Source organism: Ornithorhynchus anatinus, chromosome 4 (genome assembly GCF_004115215.2).
Source record: "Ornithorhynchus anatinus isolate Pmale09 chromosome 4, mOrnAna1.pri.v4, whole genome shotgun sequence".
NCBI lineage: Eukaryota > Metazoa > Chordata > Mammalia > Monotremata > Ornithorhynchidae > Ornithorhynchus > Ornithorhynchus anatinus.
The window spans coordinates 106501437-106528987 of NC_041731.1; the positions used below are offsets into that span (position 1 = coordinate 106501437).

General features: G+C 37.5%; 1 protein-coding gene across 43 annotated transcripts in view; it reads right to left on the reverse strand.

The window, feature by feature from the left end:
- ADGRL2 (adhesion G protein-coupled receptor L2) overlaps nucleotides 1-27551 on the reverse strand; it is a 701088-nt gene that overhangs the window by 49135 nt on the left and 624402 nt on the right. For 17 of the 43 annotated variants that reach the window (XM_039911888.1, XM_039911897.1, XM_039911899.1 and 14 more), the window contains 6 exons: nucleotides 15554-15663; nucleotides 10456-10470; nucleotides 8771-9571; nucleotides 1674-1970; nucleotides 1027-1130; nucleotides 166-351 (listed from right to left, as the gene is read on the reverse strand). In XM_039911888.1, the coding sequence (XP_039767822.1) occupies nucleotides 166-351; nucleotides 1027-1130; nucleotides 1674-1970; nucleotides 8771-9571; nucleotides 10456-10470; nucleotides 15554-15663 (1513 nt within the window). The remainder of the gene's footprint in view (nucleotides 1-165; nucleotides 352-1026; nucleotides 1131-1673; nucleotides 1971-8770; nucleotides 9572-10455; nucleotides 10471-15553; nucleotides 15664-27551) is intronic. The other 26 variants (XM_039911895.1, XM_039911898.1, XM_039911900.1 and 23 more) reach the window with 4 other exon arrangements.

Here is a 27551-nt window from a genome sequence, read left to right on the forward strand (position 1 = left end):
CACATTACTGTTGATCTGTTGAGCTCTTGGCTTTGGCTTTTGTCATTCTTTCCCAGGAACTGAAGCAATTAGGAATAAGGATAGTATTCGGCAGAAAACTGCAGAAAAAATAAAGAAAACCTTTAGGTAAGCTCTGTAAGACATTATATATATATATGTATATACCTTATTATAACTCCGCCCAGCAGAGTCCTTTTCACTAGGCTTTAGCTCTTGCAGCTGAGCATCAAGTATGTCCACCAGTTGTTCCATCAGCCTCACGGAAGAACTCACATCCCCAGCAAAAACTGGTCCTTTGGTGTGTTTAGCCAATTCATTGGCAAGACTAGCAGCATTTTCTCCACTTCTGATCTGAAATGACAATTTGTATTATCTCAGCAGGATTCCTTGCTCTGACTGTGGTTTCCAGTCCAACTCCAATGCATAACTTTGTTGTGGCAGAGTAACCATTTGAACATAGCTCAAAATCTGCAATGCGTCTTTATTTTTACTGTTATTACTTCGGGGGCCAGAAATAATGAAAGTGTTTTACATATTCTAAAGTCAAATTGTCAAGGCCTGTAGCTGATGGTTCTGATCTAGTTTTCAACAACTTAGTCAAACTTATTATGGAGTAGAAACAAAAATATGGTGTTGCATTGCATTAATATTCCTGTTGTTAATGCCAATTTTAAGATGTAGTCAGTCATTCTAACCCATTCTTCTGCCAACTAAAAATCTGCTTACTTTCTGAAGATTCGGTTACACACTTAGTTCATTGCTCCAATACATCAGATATCATTATTTGTCTTTTGAACATCAACACTGGAAAATGAGTTAAATAAGTAACCATTAGCTCACTAAAAAGCTTAATAAAAATAACACCCAGAAACATATATGTTTCATTTTCAATAAACAGTATGCAAGCTAAAAACTATGCATTTTGTTTATAAACTGTGAACAAAGAACAATAAAGTTGAATTATTTATGTGCAAAGTTAAAGCCCGTAATCACCCATGTATATCATATTACAAGGTTCCAACCAACCTTCTGAGCCAGCTGATTCACCCAGTGTGAGGTGCAGTTGCTAAGATCAGGGCCCTTAGGGTTCCATGTTCCAGTGGAAACCATGCAGAGATACGAGGCAGTTCCTACAACAGATGTGGAGCACAACGGTGAAATCAAAACTATTTTTTTCTTTTGCATGCAGGCATGCGTTCGAGAAATCAGTAATGACGATCCAGTGCTGGGAGTTAAATTTTGAATAAACAGTAATGGAAGCAGTTGACAATAACTGACAAAATGTAGGGAATAACACATATTACAAACAGTAAATATGAAGTCAGCATAGAAATGTCAGACATTTACAACAAACAAACAAAAAGCTCTTGATTTTCTTGGAATTCATCCAAAGCAAAGCTTGTAATGAGAAAGGCAGCTGTAAGCAAGCTTCAGTAACAGTCCTCGAGTTTGACCTGGATCTTCAAGAAGTGAGTGAGGTAATTCTGCGGCTGGGCTCAAATGACTTTTTCAGATTAAAACCTGCATGCTGTCCTGTATCTACCACATTTTAAGAGTAACCAAAATCATATGACAATTGGAAAAATAAAACCTCTCAATTTTCATGAAAGAATTCCACAATGCTTTGAAAACATATTTCTTGGCTATCAATTACGCTTTTTAAAAGGAAATACCTCGAGTTCCTTTGGGACAGGGGCGTTCAACCATCATTCCCCTTTGTGTCTGAGGCCAGCTAATCCTCCTGGCATCTGATGCTTCGCAGAATCTCTCTGGTGGAGGGAAAATACTTGTTACAGGAGGAATTTTGGTTGTAGAAACTGCTGGAGGTGGTTTGGTCCCTTTGCTTCCTTCCTTTGTTCCTCCAGATAAAGTTGTGCTCATGGGGCCTTTCTGTGAAGTAGAGCTTGTGGTGGATACTGTGGTTTTGAACAGCTCGGCTGAAGAAGTTATTGTCACTGCTGTGGTAGGCACTATGAAGAGAAGATTAGTATGTTAATCATACTAAAAATAGCACAATCACTGCTATCAGTGGTTCAGTGGTCAAAACAAAATTATTTCCAGGGCATGTTTACAATTTTCTTTATTGGATTTAGATTTAGATTTTGACTTTCTTGGCCTGGTAGACTTAATATTTTAGGGTGGAAAGCTAGATGTACTGAATAGATTTTCATTCTCAGCCAAGTACATATTTACGACCATCTCACTACCAAGAACTGAAGGTTAGGCTTCTAGAGTCTAAATCAAATTATGATTGTACATGACAACAATGAGAAATGCAATTAACTACACTTTATTCCATCTAGAAAGACTATATAATGGACTAATTTAAGCTGATATGCTGTAAACAATCAAGTTCAATGTAACAACAAAAATCTGAGTGCAGTACATAACTAGGCCATTTAAAAAAATCTTTAAGTCACCAACTCTGCACCTTGCAGTAAAATAATTATTGTAACATCTTCCCACCCGGCAGTCATTCTTGCTTGAGAGATTTCTAGCATGCCTGATTAGCTCCAAGAGACGAAAAGCCTAGCATTCTTGTGCTTAGTGCTTGAAGATCTTTAATACCCTCATTTTTGATAGAGAAGCTAACTCAAGGCAGAGGCCAATATATGCTTTATGTCCAAATTATATAGGGGTAGTTTATGTAAACTAATTTGAGGTTCACAAATATACAGTCTACTGATTCCAACCTAATGCAGTAGGGAAAAAAAATACATAAACCACAAGTGTTCAACAAAGAACCCATTCATTTTCTATTCTATCTACAAAATTATAACAATGTGCACCTGGTCACAGAAGTTTGACCAGGGCTATGGCAAGTATTCAATTCAAATCAGACCCATTGGAAGGAAACGGAAATGAAACTATTCAGTTTGTTTCTCCAACAGTTACTTCTTCTAGCCTATTTTAAACTGGCAAATGGACTTCTTTCCTCTCATGTCCTTGCAATAATAGCGTTAGGTTTAGTAATATTTATTAAATGCTTACTCTACGCAAGAACACTGTACTAACTAATCTTAACCTTATGTACATATCTGTAATTTACTTATTCATATTAATGTCTGTTTTCCTCTGTAGACTGTAAACTTACTGTAGGCAGTGCATGTGTCTATCAACTCATACTGTACGCTCCCCAGCGCTTAGTAGTTTTCTGCACATGGTAAGCGCTCAGTAAATAGGATTGATTGATTGACTGTTTACTGGAAAAGAATACACCCTCATGAGAATTAGATACGGCCCCTGTTCCTTGGAGGTCTCAAATTTAATTTATCCATAAATACAAAACCAAAAAGGATTTTTTGAAACAATATGCTTATTTCATTCAATGTTTTTCTGTGGTTATTTCAGAAGTCCTTCACCAAAACTTAGAAAGATCTATACTTTAAATTGTGGTAGCAGTAAGTTGATTCAGCTCTCTATTTAAGACAATTTTACGAGCATATCTAACTAAACTAACAATTTTGGGTAAATTCAGATTTCCTTAGACCATGCTCGTAAACCTTCAAGGTACGGATGCACTTCCAACTTTTTAAAAACCTAAATTTCTCACTAACGGTAAATGCGCAGTACTGTTCCTGCCTTTCCTTTCTAACTCAAAAGAAAATCTTCTTGAGCATGTGTTTTATTTTCACACTGTAATTTATTGACTATTTGAGTACTGCCTATGTATTCCAGTTGAACTCCGTGCGTAACAAGCTGCTGCAAAAACCTATTCAAACCTGTCTATCTTTTTTGTAAGCACTTGCCTGACATCTTGTGAAACCTCTGTAATTTTCTTTTGATTACAATGCAGTCAGGCTTTCAGTGCTTTCTCAATTAACATTTGTCAAAAGCATCACAATCATTTGCTGAACTGTCAAGTAACTGCTGCTGAATCAGGTCTCAGGGAGGGGGGTTTAGGAGGAAGGAGGTGGTAAGTGAGAAGAGGGCACAGGGAAGCAGATTAGTACTATCATCTTAGGCATCCCATGACACTCTACTAATTAGAACATATTTAATCATTGAAATCTGTATTAACAATGTTGCAATTAGAACTCTGTTATTAGGTCCTTATTTTATGAAGTTCTTGTATCACTTGGGTTATCCTTATCTGAAGAGCTAAGTGTCAGTATGAGGACTCATAACAACTCTCTCAAGTTGTTGGTAATAGAAGGACAATCATAAAATAACATATAATTCCCCGTTGTCCTTTAAATAGGGATGAACTAGTGGCAGTACTGACTTTAGTCTAGCATTTTACATCATATCAACTTTGTGCAACTTGAAATATAGTTTAATAAGACAGAAATGGACAAATCAGTAAAGAAAAGCCATTTCATTTTAAGTAACATAAATGTAACCTAGTTAAAAAAACTCTTTTAATACCACTGTCTGCAACGATTTTGGATCTCATTTTCTTTTTTAATAGAAATCAACAAATGAGGAATTTGGTCAAGAAAGTTGTAGGATCCTCTGTGTTTTTCTTTTCTAATGCTGAAACTAAAAATGATCTCCCTGAAATGAATAATTCTTTTCATTAACACCTCCTAAAATAAGAAGGCTGGCCTGCTTATCTTTCCCTCCACTAGGCTGTCAAGGAGATATTTCATCTGGATTGATTCAAATTTCAATGCAAAGCTCCATTAATACAAATCAATTTCCTTTATCATCAAGAGTTTTCACTTTTTCGGGATGCAGAGGGCAGTTCCCAAAAGTAAAGTTGCTGGGGGAGGTAACACATAAATCCAGACATGATCCCCAAAAGATTTCATAATGGATCTAACCGAACAATACGTCACAAATAAATGTGCACCTTGACAAAAGTGCTTAGTATATTGCTCTGCACATTGTAAGCACACAATAAATATGGTTGGTTGATTGTCAAAAAATGCAGAACCCTAAAGTCTGTGGATTGCTAGAGTAGAGGAAAGGAAAACCCACATTAAAAAGCTGAATTATTCTGAGGCTAGTCTACAGTAGAAAGTCAGCCAGAAAATTTAATAACTAAAAATAGGCCACGGCTTCAACTATTATTTCAGATACAAAAATCCAGAAAATATATCTGATAAAAATACATGAACATAATGAAAAAACACATGATAATTTGTTAATATATAACTACAAATGATAATAATTGTGGTATTCATTAAGCACTTGCTATGTGCCAAGCACTGTACTAAGCTCTGGGTTAAAAGCACCCTCATCCCTAAGACTCAGAGTTTAAGTAGTAGGGATTACAGGAATTTCATCCTCACTTTACAGATGTAGAAAATGAGGCAGAGAAGTTAAGTGTCTTCTTCAAGGCTACAGTGCAGGCATGTAACAGAACTGGGATTAGAACCCAGGTCCTCTGACTCCCAGGTCTATGGTCTTTTCACTAGACCATGCTGCTTCTCAATTGTGTTCAAAATTAAAAAAAAAAACAACTAAAAGAGAACTAGGTAGAGGATGAAAAATTATTTCAACTTGGTATCAGAAGTCTTTAGAAATCCTTAAATTCTAAGATTTTTAGATCAAGTTAACTGTTCAAAACCAAGAGGACATTCTAAAGCAAAGGGAAATTGAAAAATTGATAAAACTGCTGAACACACTTACCTGTGATTTTATCTTTTTCTTTAGAATTATTTTAAAGTACCACAAGGGACTGGATTATAGATGACAATTGAATAACATGTTTTTGATTTTTTAGAGTTAGGTTTTTCCCCTTATTGAACGACTTGGGGAAAATGCCTTTGGGTGGCCCAACTTTCTATTTCCTCCTTTATCTACTGCTATTAAAACAGCTATGTTAAGAAAAAGGCTTTTGACTGGAATAATAATCATATTAATTTATTGTTATATGAAAATATAATTATTGTTCCCATTTATAGTTTGTAAAATTAAAATGAATATTCATCAAATCATCCTTAAATTGAAGTCCACAAAAATCTCTCACCACCATTTATGTGAACATTAATTACCAAAGAAAAGATGTTCATTTGTATTCGGCTTGTTTCAAGAATTTTAATTATTCTTATAGATTTAGTTTTTTTTTCCATTCTTCTAGCTGTGAGTTTTCTGAGCTCACTGCAGAGTAAATCACTCAAGAATTACGAAGAATCAAGGAAAAGTCCCGAGATTTTACGGCAATTAATGTGGGCATGAATATTATTCCTTTCTATGTCTAATGGCATGATTATGTACTGCTGTCACAGACCATATTTGGCTGGAGACAAAAAGACATTTTCAAGTGGTAGTTTTTGGAGCTTTTCTTACGTCTACTCTGGAAAGCTGTGTAGGAAGACAGAATACAGGCCAGGATTAAGAAGTAGAGAAAGAAAACACAGAAAACACAAGTTGACATAGGGTCAGAAAATAAAGTGAAAGTCAGAATTAGAGAACAGTATATAAACAATACCGATCTGCTGCTTGGAATAAAACACTGGGGTTGGACATTAGGGAAAAGATTTGAAGGTGGAAATCTCTGGTCATCTAGCCATTTGTGGAGTAGTCCTACAAGGGAAGATTTTAAGAGATGTGATTATTTAGTCCAGAAAGAAGAGGCTGGTGGGGATAATTAAAATTGGAAGGGAAATAATAAGGCGGGAGGTGTTTATATCTTTGAAATTTCCACTGAAAAGATAACAGGTTGAGTAGAGTTTTATAAGAGAAATACAAAAAAACAACTTTGGATGGGGTTAAAAATTGGTACAAGCTAACAATTCAACTTATACAGTTTATTTTCCAGGATATTTTTCAAATAAAGAAAGCTCTGCCTTGTATGGTTTAGACTAAGTCCTAAATAGAGACAGGATATGAATTAGATGATAAGTGAAAGTTCCCTTCAACACTAGGATTCTGTAAATTTATAAGCCATCAGAAGAAGCTCCTAGAAACTACTGTGGATTTCTCAATTTAACAGCAAGCTTTGGGGGATCCAGAAGATAAAACAAGTACTTATGAGAAGAAGTCAATCTTCCATATTTTCAGGAATACACTACCAGGAGAGTCATAAAAGCTGAGAGACAAATGGTAAACTTGTGGCTCACAAATTTTAAAGATAGCTTTTAATAATAAAATTGTACTGGTTGTCCACAAGCTGTGGAAACACCAAATTCCCTACCCAATCATATCATTGGTTATTCAACTGAGTTTATCCACCTCTAACATGGGCAAGGTGATAGAAGGTTGACTTCTTAACCGTAACAGCCAGGTTCATCAACAATGCTTACAAAGTCGAGATTAATTTTTCAATTTTAAATTCAATTGTAAAACATACAACTAATTTGGTTTACTGCAATACTGCAATGTTTAACCTGAAAGTCTTTACAAAAGCATGCTTTGGGGTAAGGAAATATCCCAAATTTGAGTATTAGAGAACGAGTGAGAGATGCTGGTTTTAGTAATGAGATTTTACTGGTGTATCTGGGAGCTGTCAAAGTCAAGGCAGACATATAGATTAGGGATAGAGGGCTCAAAGAACATGTCAGGATATAACTCCCTATGACAAGAAGGGACACAGATGCTGAATTTTCTAAAACAACTTAAAATTAGAGGCTCCAACAGTGAAGCCATAACTTCTGCTCTTAAGGTACTGACCTTATGATACCATTCACTACTTGATATTAAGATACAATATCTTATAAGACAGTTAAAAAATAAGGCGCTTCATTAAGATGGCATAAAGCTGATCCTCTCCACCCCAACCTAACAAATAGAGATATTTAGGTCTTTAAACATCATGATGCAGTGCAAAAATGTAGTGTTTTAGTTATCTCAGTGATTTGAACCATTAATTTATATTCTTTAGCATACACATTTTTGCCTTGCAAATGGAACACAAGAGTTAACAAAATCATTCATTTGCAATACAATGAAACTGCATTCATGAATTTACCACCGATATGAGGGCATTCTATTTTAATGAAAAAGAAGTCATAATCCTTTCCATTTCCCCAAGAAAAAGCAATTTCATTGAGAGTTGAACTGAAGAACAGAAAATTATTTTTAAGGATTTCTCCATTTCTTTCTGGTTGTAATGATTCCCTGTGTCTTAACTTGCAGATCAGGTCTGTTTCCCAGAAAGCATTATTTTGCAAAACTAATACACTATATCTTTTAGTCACTACAGAGAAACTGACTGGTAACACATGAATTCACTGGAGACCGGAAGATGTAATTTTACAATGTCACAACTCCCAGAAAGATCTGAATGTTTTTTTGGATTTTTTTTCCCCTAAGCAGACAGTGGCAATTTCAATCTGGTCTGCAAAACTTCAGAACATTTATGCCCAGCACTGCACATTAAGCCTACTAATTCTCCAGAGATGTTCTAACACACATTTTCCTCAACCGCTGGCGCCAAGAAGTTAAAAGGTCTGCACGAAGATTGTAATCAATGCATAAGTCAGGTAGAAAAGCATAAAGCCAACAGGTTTCTAACACAAAATGTATGGGTTAATATTTCACTTTTAGCCAAGGAGAGCTAAACTGGCTCAGCATGACATGACTCCTTAATGATAAGCTATATGAAAGCCTGTCGGGTTATGATAAAAACAGATTGCTATGTTTAAATGAGAAGTTCTTCTCTTCACCCAAAGTTAGGAATGAACTCAATATTGGAATAAGAACATAAACTGTGATTCTAGCATATCAAATGATTAGCCACAATACTGCTTTTCTGACCTCTCAGAGTTTTACCTACTCTCACTCAATGAAATTAAGTGAATGGGATTGCATTTTATAAAGGGATATTTTAATAAACTATTTTACAAATAAATTCATCAATGGTAGTACTAGATCTCCCTACCTTGGGCAGGATCAGGTGGGCCAAACTCCAGAGAATATCGCAGAATGAAATTGTTGTTCCATACATACAACTGATTATCTCTTGGGTTGTAATCCACTGCAGCAATATATTGGTACTGGTTGGGGAAGGGAACATCGACATATTCTCCTCGGTTTAACCTGGTGTTGTAAATGTAATCAATTGCATTCTTGCCCGTTTCACTTTCATTGTCTTGATACACTGACCGGACTACATAGAGGACTCCACATATCATGAAAGCATTCGATGCAGCACGTTTGTCATATATGGTCTCCCAAGTTGCTTCAAAGCGAAGAGTGTATGGGTTCAGTTGGCTAATGACTATCATTCCGTTGTTTTGTTCAGTAGCATAGATGACCCATAAGCCATTTTCATCGACTGCTAAGTCAATATCCGTCTTTCCTCCCCATCTATATGGTGAGGTATCATGATAGTTGGCATAATTAATAATGGCCTCTCCGCTCTTAATTCTAGTCCTCAGGTCAAACTTGACAATGTTCCTGGTTCTTTCTTTGTTAAAAAAAACTGCACCATCATATACCACAAATCCAGTTCCATCCACACGATTTGGAAGTTTGTAAGTTGTTGTTTGGCGGCTGTTTTGGAAGTCCTCTAAAGACGCATATTCTATCAACGTATCTGTACGGTATGGAGTCCATGGCATGAAATAAATTTTATCTGCAGCCTGGAGAGGGTCTTTGCACCAAGCACCTGCCTTTTGTTCAGCTTCGTATATACACGGTGAATCCACAATTGCTTTCAACGTCCCAGGGCAAACAAAAACTAACATTCACAGAGAGAAGACAAGAAATATAGCAAATTTAAAAAAATACTCAGAAAACCAAGGTTAATTTGGTAATGATAATGAGTCAGGAAGGAAAGATCCATTTTATTAGCACTCAATTATACTTTATTTTATAATTAAGGTAGTTATCTTCCATCTTTCCTAAAGTTACCAAATTCAATGTACCAGTAGGGGAAGTGGATGGAATCTTTTTTCACAAGAACAGAACAAACTTTAATGGCACCTAAATATGTGAGTATACACATATGTGAACTAAGCTCAAAAAACTTGTAATTAGTCCCGCATCTTGTCTTAGTCTTATGTTTTTAGCTGGAATCTATTAGTATAATAAGCATTTCATCCCACCTGAAGAAAACTGTGAAACGAAAATCCCAACATAGACGTTTTTCGAGTATTTTACGTAGGGAGGCCAAATACAAAAGGGCCTCTATTGAGAGGCATCAGTATACAAAAAATGCAATTAAGAACAGAGAAAAGTAAACATAACCAAAGCGGTGAATGAAACAGACCAGGAAACCCTGTAACCATGGCATGCTATGGAGAGGGTTCTGGAAGCCAGGCAAGATGACACTTTAATAAGAAAAAAGTACCCAATGGTGTGAAAACGGAGAGAGTGACAGAAAGAGAAAAAGAGGGAGACAGAGAGGGGTCCCCCCAAGGACTTCAGAAACTAGATCCCACCACCTACTTGAAGCAGCCATATCACTTTATTGCAAACAGTCGGCTTCTTTATGAGGTGCGCTTATGAGATCCTGTTGATTATCTTAATATCAGGAGTGTTGTGAGGGAGGGGAAGGGAGGAGGTTAACATCCATAAGGCACATAACAAGGAGCTGGGGGTTGGACTGTGTACGTTATTTACCTTTTTGTTCCACTTCTATTTTAAGCATCGGAAGAAAAATGAAAAAGGTGCAAGGAAAAAAGAAAAAAGATTAACATAAATTGATTATTAGTCTAAGACTAAATTAGTAATAGATGCTAAATATAGGGAGAGTAAGAGCTGTACTACTTTGGATAAAGAGAAATACACAACAGGATAACCTAGCAGGAGAAAGATTCTAAAATTACATAAATGAACATGGATCAATCATTTTAGTAGATTTAAGAGGCAATACAGATATGTTGGCATGTTGGTTCACTTAGTGTACCTGAATAAATAATGAAAGCATTCTCTAATGCCTGTGAAACATACTCTTCCCTCCCAAAAGTCACTCAACATCCTGCCAGATTTATTTTATATATGCATATTTCATATAAACACACATATATATATAGGGACAAAGATATCTATCTCTTTATATTGGAATAATTGTATTCTCAAATTCAATCAAAGTTGTTGGGAAGTATAATTTACAAATAAAACTATATTTTTACAAAAGTACATTTCTAGGTTTGTGAATTTTGTCAAATATTTGAAACACAATAATATGGGCAAATATAAGGGAGTTGAGATTTTTCCACATATTTGAATATAATTTGTGTGTGTTAACTCTCAACCCTTCTGTTTCATTTCCCTTACTTCATAAGAGTACTAATTTCCAACTATAGCATTACTTTTTTCTCAGAGAATAAATTTATATATATATATATATATGGATTTTTAAATCTAGAAATTTAAAACTAGGGTTATAAAAGGAGTAAGCCAAGATACATACAAGGAAAAAGCAAGCATAGTAGGCAAGGAAAAAAAGGAAGAAAAGAATTACTGGTTAGCTCATATAGATAATTCTCTATCATCAACTCACCATGGAACAGCAAGCTAGCATGCAAAGGCAATCATATCCAGCATTCAAAGCGAAAACTCCCACTCCACGTATTCCATAAAGGAGACTTTTGTCATAAACAAACCTGATTAACAGACTTGTATTACAGGGGCAATTTCCCTCTCCAAAAATGGACAGGAATGGACTAGATACACAAAAGGTGATGAATGATGAAAATAGATGTAGCTGTCCTTCATATTTGAAGAAAAGACAACCACAGGCAGTAGACTTCACCTATAATTGCATATGTGATTGGAAAGGCCAATATGGGACCCACAGCCCCTGCCATAGTGTTCACATAGTCTCCCAATAACAACGAGCCGCAAAAAGGATTTCAGATTGTTAGGATATTTTGAAATGTGTTGCTTGAGCTCATAAAAGGACTAGAGCAATTTTAGTTGGACTAATCTTCACAAAGATAATATGAAATTAATTGCAGAGGTACCCCACCTCTTGAGTGATTACACAGGGCACCACAGGCAAAAAGCATATTTCTTTCCCAAATTACATGCAATCGGCTGGCATTTTTAGTTAAGCAGTTATTGGAAGATAATTTCACTCAAAAATAGGTTATTGGTTTGGGGTTTTTTTTGCCTCTGAAATACCATTTTTCCAAACCTTTGTTCATTTAGACATCTCCAGGTAACATACTTTCTCCTTGTAATTTGTAATTCTGGATTTATCCAAGTGAAGAGAACAGATTTTAGGGTCTCTGCAATTCAGTGTTAATGACTTTCAGATGATTCCTTTTTCAGAACTATTATGCATGAGCTTAGTCCTCAGAAAAGAGCAATATTGTACCTGCTTAGAATCAATAATGGTACAACAGTGGTGGAAGGGCACGGATAACAGAAATCATTAATGGCGTGCCTGTTTTGGAGTACATTTATGAACAGCTGAGCATTTTTAAGGGAAGGATGGGCTTAGTAAATAAATGGATAAAGTTCAATCAATAGGGATGGACTGATAAAACATTCTTAAAATACAAATTTTTCTGTCCAAACAGGTAGATTAGTTCGGTCTCAGAAATAGAAATTGTTGTTTCTTAGACTTGACTTTTTAATTAAATACTGTAACTATTCAAAGGGTAAAAAATACAGAGTTGCTACAGAAACTATCAAGCAGGTAACTTTTAATTTGATTAATATTACTCATTAAGGACCAAGCATTGCATAAAAATAATATTTACATTTCCAGTTGTGGTGAAATTTCAGCTGTAAAATCCAAGGTTGCATTTCTTTAATTTAAATTGATGGAAGTTAGTGAATGGATGGATTGTGAAATTGTATACCAATTAGTTGATCCAGCCTTCCAAATAAGTAGAAAATGTTAACCAGCCCACAACTTTTTTAAACCAATCCGCCATCAATATAGAAACTAGATGCTTTAATAGTAAAATGGATTAAAAGAATCCTAGTTGCCCCATATAAATTGCTTCTCACTCAACAAGAGTGAGCAAATTCATATTTGTAAGGCTGGTCTGATCAATGTGCAAATTCAGCCAGGTATATGTACTCTTCTGTAGGCCAGAAAACTATAAAGAACCAATTTCTGCTCTCAGACACACACACACAACACCAACTGAACACCAAAAGAGGTCTGTATAGACATGCAAGACAAGAATTTGGCCCAGAGAAGCTAAAGCCCACATACTCTGTACCTGGAGTGACACACAATAATTTCACTGTGGCATAATTTCACTTGTCCTTGGCATAACTCTATGTTAAATTAGAGAAATAGCAAGAAAGCCTGTGATACAATTTCCAAGGTCTTATGGTAATATAAGAACTGAAAACTTGAAAGTTACACAGCTAAATTCTGCCTAACTTTCCTAGATCCACAAATTGGTCAAACTCTTCATGAATGGCTCTTTCAAGTTGATGGAATTGATGAAAAAAAGTATGCAATGTATGTTTGGCTGCTTTAATATTATTGTGATGTAACATTATGACCAATGGGAACAACTTCAGAATCTACTATAGTTCTACTGGACCCAATTCACGTCCTTAAATTTCATGAATATGGAAATTACCTGACACACTGTGTTAGAGGAAGAGGGATTCTGGGTTATGTAAACTTCTGCTTTGCTTTAAACCTGTCATAGTGCCAAGTGATTGAAAGACTACTTATACATATTATTTGATGATGATATTTCCACTGAAACAAACCCAAGCATGTGGTAGAGGAGCAGAAGGGTGTGAAGATGAAGGTCATGAAAGAATAGTAAGTACATAACTGAAGTTGAAGAATATGAAGAAAAATTTGAATAAAATGAAAGAAAAAATGAGGAAACATAGCTTAGCTCAAAATTTGAAAAATCAGGATCCAAAATGATCTCAGGGTTTTTTTTCATGGAAGAAACTGTGCAATTATTTAGTGTCACTACTGTACAGGTTGCACTTACAATTTCCTAACATTTAACTTGGGAGAGAAGAAAACAGACTCATTTTTGCATCATGCAAACATCTAAAAAGAGAAGATCGATGGAATCACCGGTAAAGAGAAGAGGGATTTTTCTAAATACAGTAACAATATGCTAAAATACACGGGGGAAAGATTCATTATACTTCTGATGAACTGAAAAGGTAAAAATTTTTGTTGGTTAGAATTTCCAGAAGACATCCACCCTTTTCTCTTTTAAACAACATGTGAAATTATTTTAAGTCTGAAAATAATATTTGTATAATACTGTGTTCGGTTTATGGTCTGGGTTACAGGAACTGACTCTGGGGAGACAAAACTGTTGGCAGCTCTCACTGCTCCCATTGTTGGGAAGAAGACGTTATCCTCTTTTAAAATTTGAAACAAAAACCATGCTAAATCCAAGTAAAAGTGACTTTATGGAATAAAACGATTTCGTTAATTTTTAAGACAATGCAATGTTCCAACAGTGAACAGAAAGAATGATTATATAGTCCACCATTATTACACACAGGAGGAACGATACAAAAGATCACGACATAGTAGGCTTCCAGACCTACAAATGATATGCGAAAAAAGGAAAACACAAAAACCATCCATTTCACAATAATATGATAACACACAGTGGAAATGAAAAGAAAAGATGGCACGCATCTGGCCTTTAACTGATGCCCTAGGACTAAAGTAGGGAAACAGTTGGAAGTTTCAAAAATCTGCATTGTTTTAAAAGAGCAATAACCATCATTAACATTATGTATATAATGCTTTTTGGGCCAGGATTCATTCCTTTGATTTTTAAGATCCTTGATGCTGTAATTTGAATATGTTAGCCAAACAAATGAAATACTTTTCCTGACCTGGAAACCAAATTTTTTTTTGTTTGGGGGAGTAAGTGTAAACAACTTTAGGTTCAAATGGCCAAAATGTTACCTGAATAATCAATTTTCAATTTTAAAATAACAAAAAAACAGAACAGGGAGTTTAACAGAATACTACCACGAGAAACATGGTATTTAAACTTTCAAACTCCCCAAAAGTGGTTTTGCATATTATAAAGGTTAAAATGCAATTCAGAGAATTGTGAATTCTGGCATCACAAGGATTTAGACATTAGTTGAAGCTAACTTTTTGAGTTTTAAAATACTCCCTGAAAAATGATTTCACCTGATGTTAACTGAGCTGGCTAAGTCATTTATTCTGAAGTAAAGATATTTTTCTTGGAGTATTTTCTTTTTCATATTAGAAAATACTTTGTTTTTCTGGCTCTCTCAATTTGCCGTTCAATCTATTGAAGAAAAGGTCCCTTATAAACTGAACAACAAGACGGCCACTTGCCTCTGTTACCTCATTGGTAGCTTTAGCTATGTACCAAAGTAACCACAACAGCAGGTAGCCTTTCAAGTAGCTCACGATTAAAATTGAAGTCAATTCCTTCTTTAGAAAACTGTGAGCCAAACCAATTTGTCAGCAACTGGTATTGGGCAGAAGTACAAATTTCTATCTGGCCTATTGAATAGCTAATTCAAGTTTGTTTTCTGGAAAAACACTAGCCTTAAAAGCCAAACACTTAAGAACACAGACAGACACTTGGCCAGCATCACACTATGGCTTCCTTCCACACTTCATGAAGCTAATTGGAGGCCCTAGTCTGTAAGTGCTCTGCATGCATAATGGTTCTGTAGGCCATAAACATATGCTTCTTTTGCATGTAGAAGTGTTACAGCATCAATTAGAAAGACTGGAGGAAGTGAACAAGAACAAAAAGTTTGTACTTACTGTAAGGGACACATTCATATTGGACTTCAAGGTATTTGTATGTTCCAGGACAAGGGTCAGGAAACACATCTGACCCAGTGACTACTATACACTGTGTTCGGTTGTTACACCTATAATGGAAAGAGATGCAAGCTAATTAATTCAAACTCAATTTCTGTTGCAAGTTTGTAACCGAGGAACATAGATCAGCTCTGATTCTTCTCACACTTGGGAAGTTCAATCAATAAACAATATGGATAACATATTAGAGCAGTCAACAGCCATAAAAAAAGTGTCAAGACCATATTTCACTCACTTCATGCTTATCTTACCTTATCTCAGATTTCTATGTCAATTTTTTTTAATGGTATTTGTTAAGCACTTACTGTGTGCCAGGTACTGTACTAAGCAATGGGAAAGAGATACAAGCTAATCAGGATGGACACATGAGGATCACAGTCTTATCCCCATTATACAGATGAGGTAACCGAGGCATAGCGAATTAGTATTATGGCATTTGTTAAGCACTTAATTATGTGTCAGGCACTAAATGACTTACCCAAGGTCACACAGCATATATGTGGCAGAACCGGGATTAAAACTCAGATCTTTCTGACTCCCAGGCCCGTGGATCCAATAGGCCATGTTGCTTCCCACTGACATTGAGCTACACTGATCTTAATTTTTAACTCAATCCCTTTTAAGAAGGAAATACCTAGCTCCTTGGTGGTAATAATAATAATAATGCTGTTGGTACTTATTAAGCGCTTACTATGTGCAGAGCACTGTTCTAAGCACTGGGGGAGATACAGGGTGATTAGGTTGTCCCACATTAGGTTCACAGTCTTCATCCCCATTTTACAGATGAGGTAACTGAGGCCCAGAGAAGTGAAGTGACTTGCTCACAATCACACAGCTGACAAGTGGCAGAGCCGGGATTCCAACCCATGACCGCTGACTCCCAAGTCTGTGCTCTTTCCACTGAGCCATGCTGCTTCTCTGGTATTAATTTAGGAAGCATTCAAATTAGTTTAATTTTTAGGCTTTGTTAGATTCAGTTGCTCTAAGTGGTCTTATAAAAATAGCACCAGTATTCATGTTATCTTACTGCAGCTACATAAATAAAATAAAGAAAACACCTCAAATGCCCATGACTGAAAAGAAAAGAAACAGGAAAGTAACTGATCAGAAACTGTTTGGAAAATAAAGAGCCAGAGAAAGTTGGCTGGTCTGTCTGTGAGGGTTTTGTTTGTCAGTAGACTGAGAAAGAGAAGCCAGCCTTGTAAGAAATGGTTTGGCTTTTGACTCTAGTTTCACGTCAACTTCTCTTAAATACTCGATCCGAAGCAATTATAATCCATCTCACATCAATGTGCTTTGCTTCTACCGGTAATAGTCGTAACATCAATCTGTTCTTTAATTCTTATAACTACTAAATTGGTACAGTAAACAGGGTAGAAAAAAAGTTTGCTATCCTAGGGAATTCTTTATTGGTGTACAAAATAGCAATACTATACTATTGGAGAGGAAATTACCTCTCTTCACAAGCAAAGTAGGATTTAGAGGGACACGTCTTTTCTACAGTAAAAGCAATCTGTTCGATACTGGCACAGTGTGTATATTAATGCTTATATACCTGATTTTGACTGCAAACACCTGGAGGCCAGAACACTGTCCCTTGAACTTGTTTTACCGAATGTCAAGAATATTTACTGAAAAAACTGAAAAAAAACACTTGAAACTGTTTTACCCAGTGCCAAGAATATATATTGGAAAAAAATTCCTCACTGAAAAAACTGCAGTTTGATTAATTTAGGAATGAAAAATGACAGAACTTGGAAGAATAGTACAGTCTTGTTTGGTTTTACATTTTGCTGATTTTTTACTATTTCTCTTGAATTCTCTACTACTTCTCTCCCATTCCATCCTGGCCTTCTCTTCAAGGTTTTCTTAGTTCCTTCATAGCTTTTTTCAGATATGGGCCAGACGTTTTCCCTCCATTACATTACCCTTGATCCTGGTGCTTGCCTTCTCAGCCCTTTCGCAGTCACCCCTTCTTTCTTTCACTTTCCCTTCAAGTACCCTCCACCCTCTCCTTTATCCCCTTGGGGAGAAGATACTGACCCACTGCAAAGGCTCATCTGATCACTTCAAAGGCTTGTTTTGGGACCTTTTCTCCTTCACCCTCATTTCATTACATATTGCATGCCTGGACATGATTAGGGATTTGGAGATATAACACAGCCTTGAGGATTTACCAGATTTTATATAGTGATGCAACCTCTGTCAGTTTGTATTAGCTTGTGCCCTTAATTTTGGACTGAAATTTCCGTTCCTAGCCATATTTCTCCTTCAAACACTTCCTCATCATTTTGGGCGGGACAGGATTCCTTATTTGAATGAACGGCAATGAATCAGCAAACAAAACCCTGTTATTTTCTCTACTGATTATCAGCAGATGTAAGAACAATGGCAAATTTTGAACTCTCCCCCAGATTCATCCCTGAATTCTAAGAAAGTCATTTTGCAAAGCCATGCTGAATACAATCTGGCATGCCGGTTGCACCTTGATGTCCCAAATGCTTAGTGCAGTGCTTAATAATAATAATAATACTATACATTAAGCACTTCCTGTATGTCAAGCACTGTTCTAAGCACTGGGGTAGATACAAGTTAACTGCGTTAGACATAGTCCCTGTCCCACATGGGCTCACAGTCTTAATCCCCACTTTACAAATGAGGCCACTGAGGTCCAGAGAAGCTTGGTGACTTGCCCAAGGTCACAGAGCAGACAGGTGACCTAACTGGCATTAGAATCCAGGTCCTTCTACTAGGCCATGCTGCTTCCCATACTCTACCCACAGTAAGCAACCAGTTACCACTGATTAATTGCCTATTTCTTCCACTGAAGTCTGTGGGTTACAAGAATGCCATGGCTTTGTTGAAAGTTCAACATATCTTTTTAAAAAGGAATCACTTCTCTGACTGGGATGGAAGATCAAGTTGAGACAATCTTGGACCAGCTGGATAGTAGAGTAACTCAGCAAAATTGATAGTTTTTAAAAGGCTTTATAGCACAGTTCTCAAAACAAAGCCTAATTTAGAGATGATGATTTGATATTTGGGAAATCTAATAGAAGGGAATAAAAGGAGATTCTGAGTATTCTCTTCTGAAATTAAAGTTAATGGCTTCAAATAAGAAAAGCCCTGGTTTCCACTTGGACCAATTAAACTAGTGGGGGAAAGTTTTGAAAGTCTACTGCAATGAATCAACGTGAAGCAAGATGAAGCAACGTGGCCCAGAGGAAAGAGAACAGGCTTGGGAGTCAGAAGTCATGGGTTCTAATCCCGGCTCTGCGGCTTGTCAACTGTGTGACTTTGGACAAGTCACTTAACTTCTCTGTACCTCAGTTACCTCATCTGTAAAATGGGGATTAAGACTGTGCGCCCCACGGGGGACAACCTGATCATTTTCTATTCCCCCAGCACTTAGAACAGTGCTTTGCATGTAGTAAGCGTTTAACAAATACCATCATCATTATTATTATTATTATTATTATTATTATTATTATTTAGGTGACAGATTACACTGCTTTAGCCACGGATGCCCAGATAAAAAACCCAGCAAGGAGCTTCAGAACTCAGAGACGAAGCCAGGTTGTTAGGCATGCAGCTTCCAGTTTAAATTGAGGAAACTCACCCTGGAGTGACAAATGAGGCAGAGGGATACACAATAGGGAGCTTAAAAGTTAAGCCGATTCCATAAAATTGGTGAGATTGTGGCATTACATTTTTTGTGATATTTGTTAAGTGCTTACTATGTGCCAGACACTGTACTAAGCCACTGGGGTATTATAAGATAATCAGGTTGGAACCAGTTCTTAACCCACATGGAGCTCACAGTCTTAATCTTCATTTTACAGATGAGGTAACTGAGGCACAAAGAAATGAAGTGACTTGCCTAAGGTCACAGAGCAGACGAGTGGTGGAGCTGAGATTAGAACCTATGCCTCTTCTGACTCTCAGGCACATGCACCATCCCCTATGTCACACTGCTTCTCATTTTCACCACCACCCACCTTCACTCCACTCATCTTTTGTACTACATATACAAGGAAACTTCTGATGGGGTGGAGATCTGTTAACACAACACAAAAACAAGAAAAATAATTTGGGACACCACATGTGTTTGAATTTCAGATGAACTCTCTATGAAACCACCTTGTCCACATAGCATTGAAATTTAAATGATGGTACTTTTAGCAAGGGAACCCTCATTTTATTTTCTACTTTTGGACAAATGATAGAGAAAAGTTTGTATATTAAGATAAACTGAAGGGAGCCTGCACTTGGATACAGGAAAAGTGTAATCATTTAATTTGAAAAGTGATTATTTTCTTTCTTCCAAATTGTCTGAATATTAACCTAATTTGTATTTATCTCAATAGCAATTTATATAAATCAAGGGTGAGTGCACAGGAACAACTAACAATAACATTTGTTTTTTTTTCATTAATGCTTTGTAAAACCTATTTTTTTCTGAAATACATAAGGTAAGCCTAGCAAGCCCAAACTTTGCTCTAATGTTAACAGATATGTAACTTGATTTAATATTAGTCGACTATTAACTTCATATTACTTAATAACACATAGCTTACTATTACCTTACTTAAATTGCACCCATGTATTCTACTATCATATATGTATGTGGATGACTCCCAACTCTACATCTCCAGCCCTGATCTTTCTTCTTCTCTGCAGTCTCATATTTCCTCCTGTTTCAGGACATGTCTAGTTTGATGTCTCTCCAACACCTCAAGCTTAACATTCCAAAACAGGATGCCCTGTAACTCCCCAAAACAGGTATGACATATATGGCATATTTGGAGGGGGATGGAGTTTCAGGCTAGGAGGAGGACAAGGGAAAAGGTCAGCGGCAAGATAGACGAGCTCTAGACACAGTGAATCAGCTGGCACTAGAGCAGAAGAGTGTGCAGACTGGGCTGTAGTAGTAATTAAGTGAACAGAGGTAGGATGGGGCAAGCTAATTGAGTATGTTAAAACCAATGTTAAGGAGTTTCTGTTCGATGCAGAAGTAATAATAATAATAATTACGGTATTTAAGCACTTACTATATGTCAAGCACTGCTCTAAACACTGGGGTAATAATAATAATAATGATGTTGGTATTTGTTAAGGGCTTACTATGTGCAGAGCACTGTCCTAAGAGCTGGGGTAGATACAGGGTAATCAGGTTGTCCCACGTGACGTTCACAGTCTTCATCCCCATTTTACAGATGAGGTAACTGAGGCATAGAATTTAAGTGACTTGCCCACAGTCACACAGCTGACAAATGGCAGAGCCAGGATTCGAACCCATGACCTCTGACTCCCAAGCCCGGGCTCTTTCCACTGAGCCAGGCTGCTTGCAAACAAGTGGCGGAGCGGGATTGGAAGCCAGATCCTCCTGCTCGGCAGGCCCGCGCTGTAGTCCACTAGGCCACTTGGTTTATGCGGTCGGAGCTTATAGTCTTAAGCCCTATTTTACAGATGAGGTCACTGAGGCACAGAGAAGTTATGTGACTTGCCCAAGGTCACACAGCACACAAGTGGTGGAGCCGGGTTTAGAACTCACGTCCTCTGACTCCCAGGACCGGGCTCTATCCACTAAGCCACTCTGCTTCTCATGGGCAATCCTGGAAGTTTCTTGAGGAGTGGGGAGACATGCACTGAACATTTTTGTTGATAAATGATCCATGCAGGACAATGAAGTATGGATTGGAGTGAGAAGAGACAGGAGGTCAGGAGGTCAGTGAGGAGTCAGATGCAAGTAGTCAAGGCAGCCTAGGACAAGTTCTTGCACTGTCACAGTAGCAGTTTGGATGAAGTGGAAAGCGAGGTTTTTAGGAATCTTGTGAAGATTGAACTGACAGGATTCGGTGACACTGAATAGGTGCGTGAAATGAAAGAAATGAGTCTAGGATAATGCCAAGGTAATGCCTACACACCTGTAGGCTCGTGAGATAGGAAGGATAGTTAATTCAAGCACTTCTCCCTTCCTGCCTTTTTTTTTTTTTGAAGGGGTGGGAGATATTTATTTTTTATTTTTTACTCTGTGCCAAGCACTGTTCAAAGCACTGGGGTAGATATAAGCTGGATTCAGTTAATGTCCCATATGGCACTCACAATATTTTACAGGTGAGGTAACTGAAGCACAAAGAAGTAAAGTGACTTTCCCAAGCAGATTCTTATGACTCCGAGGCCCTTGCTCTATACTCTAGGCTATGCTGCATCAGCCTCCTTGCTGACTTCTCGTCTCTCCCGCATCATTTCTCTACAAAACCACTCATTCATGTTTTCCCACTTCTCAAGGACCTTCAGTGGTTGCCCATCCACCTTTGTATCAAAAGGAAACTACTTACCATTGGCTTTAAAGCACTCGGTCAGCTTGGCTCCCAGTATCTTTCCTCACTACTTCCTACTACAATCATGCCCCCACACTCCACTCTTCTAATGCCAATCTATTCACTTCAATGTCACCTATCTTGCTACTGACCCCTTGCCTATATTGTCCTCTCTCCAGGCTGAAAATTCCTCCTATTTCCCATATGACAGACCATCACTTAAAGTCTTATTAAAATTGCATCTCCTCCAAAAGTCCTTTCCCAACTAACTCCTCACTTCCTCTTCTCCCACTCCCTTCCGTATCACCCTTGCCCTTGGATTTGAACCCTTTAATAATAATAATACTGATGGCATTTGTTAAGCGCTTACTACACGCAAAGCACTGTTCTAAGTGCTGGGGAGGATACGAGGCGATCAGGTTGTCCCACGTGGGGCTCACAGTCAACTCCCATTTTACAGTTGAGGGAATTGAGGCACAGAGTAGTTAAGTGACTGCCCAAAGTCACACAGCTGATAAGCAGCAGAGCTGGGATATGAACCCATGACCTCTGAGTCCCCAACCCATGCTCCTTCCACTGAGCCACGCTGCTTCTCATAAAGTTGGTATTTAAGCGCTTACTATGTTAAGTGCAAAGCACTGTTCTTTATGCATGCCACACTGAGAACCAGAGGACTAAGGTACATATCATAATTTATTTATTTATATTCATGTCTGTCTCCCCCTCTAGAAGCTAAGCTTGTAGGCACGGAACCTACAACCTGTTGTATTCTCTGAAGCACTTAATACTGTACTTTGCACACACTGAACACTCAATAAATATGACTGATTGAATACTGATTGATAAAAATATTTTTATGGAATGCTTGGAATAGGCAATCCTCCCTTTAAAGATGGCTATTTCAAGAAGATTTCCCACCGCAGATAAATCTAGAAATGAAGTTATTGCCAATTGGCAAAAATATATTAGATACCATTAGAGGAAAGATTTCATTAATAATTAATCTAAAAAATCTCATTCATTTTAACCAATGCAGTTCTTTCTATGCACAATATTGTTAGCTTGATCCATTTATCCAAATCTATTTTAAATTGGTCCAATGAAGGGCACACAATTAATATGATACTTAAGAGTTTAAGAAATGTGTACACAGAGGTAAGCAAGTGCTTCTCATTCTCAAATTTACCTTATTCATTTAATTATTTCTAGGCATAATTGTTAAACAGCATAGCTGCCTATTTCAGTATTTAAAAAATAAGTTAAGCAAACGTAAGAAGCTTAGGTGCCCAATTTGTGTGGCTGAAACACTAAATAGAGCAATATGATAAAGCTTTAGCTAAGGGATCTTTTTATATCACTACTTTACAGGATTTTAAAATTATGTAGCTATTAAATAATCCTCATGAAAAAAAAGGAAAAGGTAAGAAGTGTGGTTTTTACTTTTCTATATTTTCTAGTATATTTTTCTAATAAATTACAAAAGTGATGAGTTTAAATATTTTAGATATCATTCTAATACTTATATGATTAAAACTATAAACTTCAGGGCCATAAACTTGAGAGAAAAAAACGAAACTTTTTATTCAGGAGTTCATTGAAATGCAACACCAAAAAAAAAATCCTACAGATTTTTCATTCCAAAATTTAAAAATATATAATTCAGGAAAAAAAATGCTTAAATATACAACTTCTTAAGAAGTAAATAAATAATTCTTACAACACTGCACTCTCAAACTACAAATCAAGTTTGTAAATATAAGGATAACAAAGAAAGTAGTGGAGCAGAAATAAAATAGTTCATTCCTAAAAACTATAATAATAATAATAATGTTGGTATTTGTTAAGCGCTTACTATGTGCCGAGCACTGTTCTAAGCGCTGGGGTAGACATAGGGGAATCAGGTTGTCCCTCGTGGGGCTCACAGTCTTAATCCCCATTTTACAGATGAGGGAACTGAGGCACAGAGAAGTTAAGTGACTTGCCCACAGTCACACAGCCGACAAGTGGCAGAGCTGGGATTCGAACTCATGAGCCCTGACTCCAAAGCCCATGCTCTTTCCACTGAGCCACGCTGCTTGTCACTCTGTGACAATGACATCTGACGGCACAGCTTTTTAGCATAGAAGGACTATTTTTAAAGTCCCTTATCATAATTTTTAAACACCTTAGAACATTTAATTATCTTAATAAATCCAGTTCATTAAAGGATACAAAACACCAATGATTCTGAAATGAAATTGCTCTTACCTTTCTGGAGATTTTGAGATGAATAAGTAAAACTTAAACTTATATATAAGACTTCCACAATGTTTGCAAGGACAAACATCAAAGAATACTCCTGGAAAATCTCCTGAATGAATGAACTTCGGTGAATATTACTGGAAATCTAATTTGGTTTATATGTCAGAAAGAATGGGAAAAGAGCAGGGGTCCTCAAGAAATATAAAATATCTAAGCTTTTTAAGTTTTAGGTAGTAACATACAAATTGCAGCTCTTGGAGAACAATCACCTAATTTTTTGATTCGGTTGTCAAAGTTTCCAGTAAATAATTCTGATTAATATTGATAGAAGCCCTAAGCAAAGAAATACTGAGTGAGAACAAAGATTTGATCAGTCACACATTCTGCCTTTGGTCATAGAAATAAGGGATTTTTAGGGGAACTATGAGGTCAACATGGCCCAGAGAAAACAGCATGCGCCTGAGAGTCACCTTGGGCAAGTCACGACTTCTCTGTGCCTTGGTTTCCTCATCTGTAAAATATAGATTAAATGCCTGTTCTCCCTCTTACTTATACTATGAGGTCCACGTGGGACATGAACCTTGCCTGAGCTGATTACCCTGTACCTTTCCCAGCATTTAGAACTGCTAATAATAATAATAATGGTATTTGTTAAACACTTACTATGTGCAAGCACTGCTCTAAACGTGAGGGCTGGGGAGGGGGGAGGGGCGATACAAGGTGATCAGGTTGGTTCACGTGGGGCTCACATTCTTAATCTCCATTTTAGAGATCAGGTAACTGAGGCACAGAGAAGTTAAGTGACTTGCCCAAAGTCACACAGTTGACAAGTGGCAGAGCCGGGATTAGAACTCATGACCTCTGACTCCCAAGCCCGGGCTCTTTCCATTGAGCCATGCTGCTTCTCAGTTCTTGACAAAGAGTAAGTGCTTAACAAATATAATATTAATGGTCACTCACATCAAATTTCATCAATTACCTTTATATTGAGTGAAAAATTAACAAATTTAAAATATTTTCCCTAGTAATTCATATTTTATAACAAATATGGTTGCTTTTCAAAGTGAGCAAAAGTCAGTTGTGCTCACTGTAACCCAAGAGATAGATAATACTCATAATGTACTAGAGAAGCACCGTGGCTCAGTGGAAAGAGCCCGGGCTTGGGAGTCAGAGCTCATGGGTTTGAATCCCGGCTCTGCCATTTGTCAGCTGTGTGACTTTGGGCAAGTCACTTAACTTCTCTGTGCCTCAGTTACCTCATCTGTAAAATGGGGATTAAGACTGTGAGCCTCACGAGGGACAACCTGATTACTCTGTATCACCCCCAGCGCTTACAACAATGCTCGGCACATAGTAAGCGCTTAACACATACCAACATTATTATCATTATTCTCCGTGCCTCCGTTACCTCATCTGTAAAATGGGGATTAACTGTGAGCTTCATGTGGGACAACCTGATTACCCTTGTATTTATTAATTCATTCAATAGTATTTATTGAGCACTTACTATGTGCACAGCACTGTACTAAGCGCTTGCAATGTACAAATCAGCAACAGATACAGTCCCTGCCCATTAACGGGCTTACAGTCTAATCAGGGGAGACAGAAAGACAAAAACAATAGCAATAAATAGAATCAAGGGGATGAACATCTCATTAAAACAATAGCAATAAATAGAATCAAGGTGATGTAAATCTCCTTAACAAAATAAATGGGTTAATGAAAATATATACAATTGAGTGGACTAGCACAGTGCTGGGGGGGGGGGGGGAGGGAGAGGGGGAGGAGCAGAGGGAAAGGGGAGAAAAGAGGGTTTAGTTGAGGGGAAGTGAAGGAGGGGTGGGGGGGAAGAGAATTAGATTGTCGGAGGTGAGGAGGGAGGGCATTCCAGGACTGCGGGAGGACGTGGCCCAGGGGTTGACGGTGGGATTGACGAGACCGAGGGACGGTGAAGAGGTGGGCGGCAGAGGAGTGGAGAGTGTGGGGTGGGCAGTAGAAAGAAAGAAGGGAGGGGAGAGGTAGGAGGGGGCAACGTGATGAAGAGCCTTGAAGCCTAGAGTGAGACATTTTTGTTTCGTGCAGAGGTTGATAGGCAACCACTGGAGGTTTTTAAGAAGGGGAGTGACATGCCCAGAGCGTTTCTGCAGGAAGATTAGCTGGGCAGCAAAATGAAGAATAGACTGGAGTGGGGAGAGACAGGAGGAAGGGAGATCAGAGCGAAGGCTGACACAATAATCCAGCCGGGATATTATGAGAGCCTGCAACAGTAAGACAGCCGTTTGGGTGGAGAGGAAAGGGCGGATCTTGGCGATATTAGGGCAGATCTTGGCGATATTAGGGCGGATCTTGGCGACATGTAGATAGACACCAAGCAGTAAGCTTTCTTCCAATTTAGGCAAAACATTCTCGAACTAGTGATTTCTGTCATTTTCAAAACTAAAAGTAGTCTCAAATCTCATTGCTTCTTCATTTTCTTTCCTTCAGTTGGGACCATTCCTTCATAGACGCAGCTTTAAAAATGGCCATATTTTCCACGATAATTTGTTTCCACCCCAACTCTAATCTTGACTTGTACAATGTCCAACAAATTGCTTTTACCCTGCCTTTGATTAGCTCATGCTCATTATTGCACTTTATCAAGTGCATAGTATGGAGATGAGATTCCATGTGTAATCCATTGTGTGAGGTGTTTTAATCAATATGCTTGTTCTGCTGATTAAGCAGGGACTTCTGTTTTGGCAAGATAACATTAGTTTCTCCAGTCATGCTCCAAAAACCATTGGGAATCTTCTGCAGATCATTAGATATGCTACAATAAAGCTTTGGTACATTCTCTTTTCTTCCTTAAATTACTTCTTCACTGTCCTATCATTGCCCATCACCAACGGTACTGCATTATGATTACGACTCCCCTGAAACTTGCACTAGAGCTATGTCTCCAGGCCATTGGATGCCATTTTCAATTGAAGCTTCTGCTTGAAAATATAAATTAAGAAAATTTCATTATCTCCTGCCAGGGGCCATTATTCACCACTGTTCTAAGGAAGATTAAAAATGCAAAATCTACGGACTTTAACAAACACACCAAATGGAAAGCTCAGTCAGTATATATTGATGGGAACAAAAAACAGAAGTACTACTCAAATTTGGAAAGCCTTCCATTGGAATCATTTCAATAACATATTGAGCTTATGGAAGTACTATCTAAAACTAATGAATGATGCCTCGATTTAATAGTTGTCACTTTTAAACAATTGAGCAACAAAATTCTAGTTGAATATTTTCAGTAACAGATCTGATCTTTCAGGATATTATCAGCTCTCCTGCACATGAATGATCTCCCCCAAGATAAGAGGTGTAGATCAGATCTTCCA